This window comes from Arachis ipaensis, chromosome B03 (assembly GCF_000816755.2).
Source record: "Arachis ipaensis cultivar K30076 chromosome B03, Araip1.1, whole genome shotgun sequence".
NCBI lineage: Eukaryota > Viridiplantae > Streptophyta > Magnoliopsida > Fabales > Fabaceae > Arachis > Arachis ipaensis.
This window is the reverse complement of record NC_029787.2, coordinates 36,253,195-36,261,328: the sequence shown is the minus strand read 5'-3', so window position 1 is coordinate 36,261,328 and position 8,134 is coordinate 36,253,195. Positions and strand designations below refer to the sequence as shown.

General features: G+C 31.9%; 1 protein-coding gene across 2 annotated transcripts; it reads right to left on the bottom strand.

Annotated features, from left to right (window-relative positions):
* LOC107634381 (protein SODIUM POTASSIUM ROOT DEFECTIVE 2) lies at positions 6,078 to 7,601 on the bottom strand. Of its 2 annotated transcripts, none has more exons than XM_016337900.2 (4): positions 7,408 to 7,601; positions 6,681 to 6,894; positions 6,531 to 6,606; positions 6,078 to 6,448 (listed from the first exon to the last, which is right to left on the bottom strand). In XM_016337900.2, exons 2-4 carry the CDS (start codon positions 6,876 to 6,878, stop codon positions 6,321 to 6,323), a joined length of 402 nt encoding a protein of 133 aa, XP_016193386.1. In that variant the 5' UTR covers positions 6,879 to 6,894; positions 7,408 to 7,601; the 3' UTR covers positions 6,078 to 6,320. The 2 variants fall into 2 exon arrangements, with proteins under 2 accessions (XP_016193386.1, XP_020974415.1); XM_021118756.1 differs by lacking the exon at positions 7,408 to 7,601 and adding an exon at positions 7,081 to 7,401.

Sequence of the window (8,134 nt, the reverse complement as noted above, 5' to 3'; positions counted from 1 at the left end):
AATAATTAGACTCTAATTTTTTAAAATAAAATAACAAAATTTTCATCAATTTTTCTAAAAAATAATATCATGAAAGAATTAAATTATAAATTTAAACATTAATTACGAGATTAATTTACTTGAAATGTTAGACAAATTATTGATTCACCAATATGACAATATCTGCTCGAGTATAATCTGGTAAGACTCAGTCCACAAAAGTTTAAGCCCATAGAAAGATTAATCATCGACATTAGCTCTTATCTTAGCCGACCCAAAAAAAACGCTGTTATTGTTTTAGATGATTCTAATCACAACCCAGAAAAAAAAGTTAAGAAAACTCACCGAACTCCAGAGATGATATCAATATTAAAATACTGGGGGAAAAAGGTGCAAGGAGAACAAAAAATTCAGGATATTTGATATAAATCGTAGTGGTATCTGGTACTCAAAATGATGAGGATTGAATCAAGTGATACTCATGGGACTAACTTTATTATAGACAGTATCACTTTAATGTAATAAAGTTTGAACAAGGGTTCTCATTATCGTCTAGTGTTTTTCTTATGAAAACTATAAGCATTCGGGTATGCAACACAAATCAATATAAGGTGTTCTTTTCTTTTCTTTTCTTTTCTTTTCTTTTTTTTTGTTTTTTTTGGACACAAATCAATATAAGGTTAACATTTGTGAACATATTTCTTTGATTGATGGCATCACTTCTACTCACAGAGTTTTGGTTTATGAACGTGTTCAGTTGCACCGTAAATTATGTCATCCTTCTTCAGAGTGATTCACATCAAAGGATATCTTACACTGACACTCTTGTTTTATATGTTCTTCTCATAAAAACAGAAATATCTTTTGCTTATTTAATAGTTAGATATATGTTTGATTCTGCTAGAAGTGAGAAAGATAAAACCCTTCTTTATAGCATGTTCTTAACTTGTATCTTTGAACATTTTGGTATTGATTTGTCTAATGAGTCATATGAGAATAGACACTCTTATTTAAAGGGAGGTGGTTTAGTAAAACAACAGAAAAAGGGACTCACTCGCTCTGAAAAGGTGGTTCTAGATGATGATGATGATGAATCCGTTCTTGAGGATTCCCCTCCTCCTTCTACCGAGGGTACCTCAGTCTCAACTGGACAAAAATCTGTTTTATTTGGAGTTGTTAAGGACGTGATACAAGAATTTGTCTCCCAGTCAAACCATATGATTGCTATGAGTAAAGAACATAGGAAGCTAGCAAACAAGCATGCAAACTTCCTCAGAAAATCAAGAGATAAAGTGGCTGTTTTCATGAAGTTCATTGATAATCTCCAAGCAGATGAAAATGCTGCCACTGATACTGAAGAAGAAGAAGGTTATGAAGAGGATGGTTCCGATGTCTAGAATTGTTTCATGATTGATGTTGCCTTCTATTTACTTATGTCTCATAAAACTGTTGTTGTTTCTTTTTATTTTTGAACTACTCTTTGTCTATCCGGATGACTGTAATACTTTTAATAACTGTTGCACTTAGTTTTAATTACCTACTTGTTTTGGACTTTGCATTAACACTTTGTTTGCAGGTTTTAGTTCATTTTTGGTCCACCTTTGATGACAAAAGGGGGAGTAGTTGCATAGTTATCTGTTGTATAGTTGCATGTGAATTTGCTGTTGTTGAACTTGCTTTACATAATATTGCTTTATATGATTGTTGCTCGGCTTTGCCATTGCCAGCATTGATGCTCTGTATTGTTCAGTTTTTGAGCAGTTTTTGGGCTGGACAATTATGATTATTGCTGATATGTTTTGTTCAATCTTGGGATAAATATTTTGTTGTTTGTAAAATTCCTTGATTCAGGTTCATGAGAGGTTAAACTGTTTAAAAATTTTGCAGATTGCTTCATCCATAGTCAACATAGTGTATGTAGTCTATTATTATGTTTCCTATGAGTACATGCAAACAGGAAAGAAGAAAAGAGTATAAATTTAGGGGGAGCTACTCTTGAAAAAGAAAAGGGGAGCAACACAAAAATAAGTGACATCACTTAAAGGGAAGTTCCTTAATTTTATCCAATTTCAATTTCTTTTGATCACTGTTACAATTAGGTTTGTCATTAAAGGAGAGATTATTGAGTTAAAAAATTAACTAACATAATTGATGATGACAAATATTAATTATATTGGGTTAATTACCCAATTAGTTTTGATCATGTTGTTTAAGTGATGTAGGCTAAAAATTCACTGTTGCAGCAGCCCATTATAGAACAAAATGAATCTGCTGATGGGCAGTCCAAACAAGAAAGTCCAAGGAAAAACAAAGCTAAGAGATGATTTAGTTGGGCCAAATAAATCAAAGCCAACCCAAACCCGAATTGAATTCTCTCAAGCTGATCTCTCCAAGTTATTGCCTCCAAAGCAATGTTCACTTTTTCACTTCGGTCAGAACTCAGAGGAAAGAAAGAAAAGGCTTCATTCTTTAACTATTCACCAAAGAAGAAAAAAAAGAGAAGGATTAAGTAAGAAAGGTTGAGGTCTAATCACCCAAATCAAACCACATCAAGCTAAGTCAGAGGCTAAAGGTGATTCATTTCCTTTTACATGCATCTTACTTTCTTCCGTCCTTCTCCAATTCTCTGCTACTTCATTTTGAGATATGAAAAGAGTGATTTCTGAGATTCACTGCTGTGAATCAAATGCCAAGATTGTTTCTTGGAGACCAAGTAGTATCTCAAGAGTTTAGATGTAGGATTGCCATTGAAAACTTTTCCTCTTTGCTGTTCTGAGTCATTTGGTCAAGAAAAAGAGATCTGTTTCAAAATTTCAATTTGGGGATTAATGGAAGAAAGTGAAAGGCTAAGTTGGTAGCACACAACTCGAGGAGTTGACTTGGAAGAGAGCAACTCAGCAACATGCAAGGAGATACAAAAGAAGATTTTTCATCCTTCAGAAAGTAAGGAGAGAGAACCATGGTTTGAGATTCATGTTCTGAGAAGTCTTCTCTGAGAGAGTTCATCAACTTGGACAGTGCTTTCTATCAAAGGAGCATTTCGCCAAAATGAAGAACGAAATCAGAGTTAAGCAAATCTGGTTCATTGCATAGCAATAGAGGCTGTTGAAGTGTCAATCTCCTTCATGTTTTACAGATTATAATTTCATTTTCAATGTTTATCTTTCTGTATTTTCTTGAGTGGAAAAAGGCTGAAAGTGAGAAATCAAGAAAAAGCCTATGAGTGATAAAAGTTTGAGTGAAACACTTGAGAAAAAAGCCTAGAGTGATTTCAGATTTCTTTAGATTGTTTCTATTGTCTTGTATCCTATACATGTGAGGTACCCCTTTCTTAGTTGGGTTAGCACTAAGAGTGAAAAGTTAGGTATTAGTATAGCCAAGTCAAGTTAGGTTAGAACTTGAGAGGGAAATGATTGTGTCAATCCTGTGGAATTGGTGGACATAATACTTTAACTATAGTGAAAATTCTACCACTATTGTGGTGGAGACTGAATGTAGGTTGCATTGCACAAGGCAACTGAACCAAGATATATGATGATGTCAGCTTCTCTCTTCCCTTCTCTGTTTTGTTTCCTAATATTCATGAGACAAAAAAAATTGTCTCATAAATTTTTTTCTGCTAAGTTCAAATAGATTCAGATTGAAAGTTTGATATTAAAGAGGAAAGAAAATAAAAGGAAAGAAAATGAAAGGAGAGAAAATAGAAAGAAAAGTAGAGTTATTTGTATGTTATTTGGATGAAGAAAAAATGGATGGAAAGAAAATAGAGAGAAATTTTTTTTTGTTTGGATAAAAAGAAAAGTGAGAAGAAAGAAAATCCTAATAGTATAAAATTACATTAATGTCCTTATAATAAAATAAAGTATAAATATTTTTATTTATTTATATTTTATTGCATTTTATGAATATTATAAAATATTATAATTTTATAAATTATTTATCTAATACATATATAATGTTTAAATATAAATATTTATTATAATAATGTATTAAAATTAAATTTATATTAATAATTATTAATAATAATAGAATTAGGAGTAGTATTGTAAATATATCAAAAGTAACATTTTTTTTTTATTTTCTTGCTTCTAATGGAGAGAAAAAAATTTTTGTAAAACCCACACCAAAATTTTCTTTCTTTTCTATTAAAATAAAATTAATAAAATTTGTTTAGAGAGGTTAAGGAAGCGTCTAAGTTTGTGATCATCATAATTTAATAATCTTGTTTAATTTGTTCTAGTGGCAATGACCATGGTTTTCTTGGACGGTCTCATAGATCTTATCTTTAGTAAGTATTANAATAAAATTATTTTTTTAAAAAACAATAGAAAAGCTACTGTTACAGGCTAGTATATATAATTCAAGACATAGGAACAAAATAAAATTTGTTTAGAGAGGTTAAGGAAGCGTCTAAGTTTGTGATCATCATAATTTAATAATCTTGTTTAATTTGTTCTAGTGGCAATGACCATGGTTTTCTTGGACGGTCTCATAGATCTTATCTTTACGTTTAAACGTAAGTATTAATCACCGGCCAACTAACCAAGCAGAGGTTTAATAAATATATGCGTTTAAGCGTAAGTATTAATCACCGGCCAACCAACCAAGCAGAAGTTTAATATATATATATATATACACACGGTGAAAACATAGTGATATGCGAAATTTCACCGGGAGAGACATTAATGCCTCTCTTTTTCATTGTTTCTCTTTAACTTTTCTTTCTTACAAAAGAATTGCTGGAGCATGGCATTTAATTTGGCATGGGGTATCAATCTTATGATATTCTAACAGAGGAGTGCTACACGTATAAGTCATTTGGTTTACAAGTCATATAAGTTAGGGAAAAACTTAATAAAAAACACGTTAACCCATATACGATTTTTATGGCGTGTTTTGCGTTTCTCCTTCTCCTCCTTCTCTTCCTTCTTCTTTTTCTACTCTTCTTCTTCCTCCATGAAAACGAGTTTCTTGCCAAATTTGATCTCCTTTGTGCGTTCTCTTTTTGCCTTTTCATTTGTTGTTTTATCTGCGTTTATCACTGGTATTCTTGCTTCGTTTTTTTTCGATTTTCATGGTTTCTGAAATCAAAGTTTGAAATCGTTTTGAAGATAATGAAACTTCAGAAATACACCCAAACGATTACAGAAATACACCCAACTGATTACAGAAATACACCCAAACAGTTATAGAAATACACCCAAACGGTTACAGAAATTCACCCAAATGATTATAGAAATACACCCAAAGGATTACAGAAATACACCCAAAAGATTTAAAAAATACACCCAAAATTCGTTGAAGTACACTTTATGCATAATTCAGAACTCTTCTTCTTTCTCCTCCTCATCTTCTGCTGCTTCTTCTTTTTCATTTTCTTATTTCATATTCTCATAATTCTTTTTGGGAAGAAAAAATCAAACAAAGAAAAAAAAATACATAATATTACAAAATCAAAAGAAGAACGAGGAAAAATACGACGATGAAGATAAAACACTTTAAAAACGAAGAAGAAGAAGAAAAAGAAGAGGCATGAAAAAAGAAAAAAAAATAATAAATGACTTATATGAAAAAACGCTTGTACTGAAGAATTTTTAATTTAATAATCTTGTTTGTTCTAGTGGCAATGACCATAATTTTCTTGGACAGTCCCATAGATCTTATCTTTGCGTTTAAGCGTAAGTATTAATCACCGGCCAACCAACCAAGTATATAGAAAGTATATGGAACCAACTTTAAATCAGTTAAAAATAGAATAATTTAATTAATTATTAATATAGTAATTAGTTGTATTTATTTATAATTTAAAATATTGGTTATTAAATATTTTACCACATTTAAATTAGAAGAAAATACCTTCAGAAGATTGAGAACTAAAATTTTTCAGTAATAATCAGTCAAGATTTTTCTCTTTTTAAATTTCACTTTCTCTTTTCTTAATTTTTATTCACTTATTACTTTGTTAGTTAATTGTTAGATAAAGAAAAGTTAGTTACTTAGAAAAATCGATTTTTTACTGTTCCTTTTTATTTGCAAACGAGATTCGGGATAGCTAATTTTCGTATAACCTAACATAGTTGACCGACAAAACATAGTGATATGCGAAATTTCACCGGGAGAGACATTAATGCCTCTCTTTTTCATTGTTTCTCTTTAACTTTTCTTTCTTACAAAAGAATTGCTGGAGCATGGCATTTAATTTGGCATGGGGTATCAATCTTATGATATTCTATGTATAACAACAACAAAAAGAAAAAAATGAGAGATAAAATAAGAGTTGTTGAATCTGGTGCTGAGGATGGTGGTTGTGTTGTGAGCAGAAGTTTTTTCCTCATCAGTTTTCAGAGTGGAGAATTCCAAAGCTCTGCATTTTTAACCTTAGATACACTTTCCAATACTTCAAAAGGAAGAATGTCGCCAATAACAACTACCATTTTGGTTTCTAGATCTACCTTGTATGAACTCACTCCTGTGTAGAATAGTAAACATAAGTAACTGTTAAAAAAAGGTATCAAATGTTGGAAATAGTAAGGATTGGAGAGTGGTCTCACCTTCCAACTTTGAGATATGCTTCTCCACTTTTCTAGCACAACCATGACAATGCATGGATACCCTCAACACCACTATCTGAACATTAGATTAATATGTAAATAAATCAGATAATCAAAATAAAGATGCTAGAAGAAGAATAACACACTAACCTTAGGCTTCAGTTGAAAAGCCAAAGTCTGTTTTCCTGAGACGACATCCTTGAGTCTTAGTTTGTGATCATTATTGCCACTTGCAACCAAAGGCTTGTTCTCGAATTCATCTTCAGCTTCCATGGAATTCAAACAGAAACAAGAGTTTGATCCTGAAGAAAGACAGAACGTGTCTAGCATCCTACCAAGCTTCCCCATCCTATCAAATCTCAAGCTGAATGCAGCAAAATGCAAATCAGGCTAGTTATAACAATAATACCTTATGCTAAAGAAAGCTTAATGAATGTCAAATTTTATATATTGGGGAAGAATTGAAGAAGGGCTGGCACAGAACACAATGAACAGACGCAATAGTGATTTAAGGTTGTCATGTGATGAACACTAAACGGTGGACACTGACCAAACTAAAACCCACTTAAGACAGATGACACCATAAAAGGTGGAACATAATATAACATGTGTCTCCTTCACCACTTTAGCTATGGATTATAACAGAGGAAGAAGCTGTGATCATAACACAGGAACAGGAACTAGCAGTCACAAACATTATTTTTATATAGTGCGGTTATGTGATGTGATGTGATGTGAATGTGATGAATTTAATAGCCCAAGATCGGGGAAAAGCATATGTAGTAACATCAAAATTAGTGAACTATTATTATATATAAGCATGGTAAAGAGGTCAAATATAAAGTAACAAAGTCAAGGCATATTTGGTAATACATACAACTGTAATGCAAATTGAAAACAAAATAGCTAAAATAAAATCGATGGCAACAACGTGGTTCAAGCATATATATATGCTCCCCAACCACGTTTTAATAATATTCAAAAATCGTCATGAAGCAATAGTGCACAGTATCTAAAAGCAACTTATAATAAACAGCCGGTGAGAAATCACACTCCACACTCTATCTCTCGAACTAAATACTTGATTAGGAGGGTTTGCATGCTTAATTAACTATACGGTTAGTCAATTTTATATTCATAAGTATTAAAGTGGGAAGTGATAGATTAAGTAATTGTAAATAATTGAGACTCGAAAGAATCTGAAATTGTTGACGTCTTTTGTCTAAGGCTTCAGTATATAGTAGTTGCGAAATGGGACATGAGCCAGTGCATTATTGGTCACACTTTGAGCTCAGAAGAGAAGCGTTTTTTTGCAAATAATTGATTGAATAATTGCGTTAAATAAAAAGTTTCTTTTATCCACAGGTTGGTCCATGTGATAGTGTCAATCACAATGTCGAATTTGGCAAAGCTACAGGCAAAGACAAATGTCAGGGGGCGTGTCTGCACATGATGAAGTAGAGTGCTTTTATTTCGAGTTTAATCTGCTATATAATGCCTATACCTCAACCAAAAGAATTAAATACCAGTGATTTCAATTATTGTAAAATGTGTATAGTTTTTGGTTATTAACGAATTTTCATTATAGCATAGGTCGAATATGA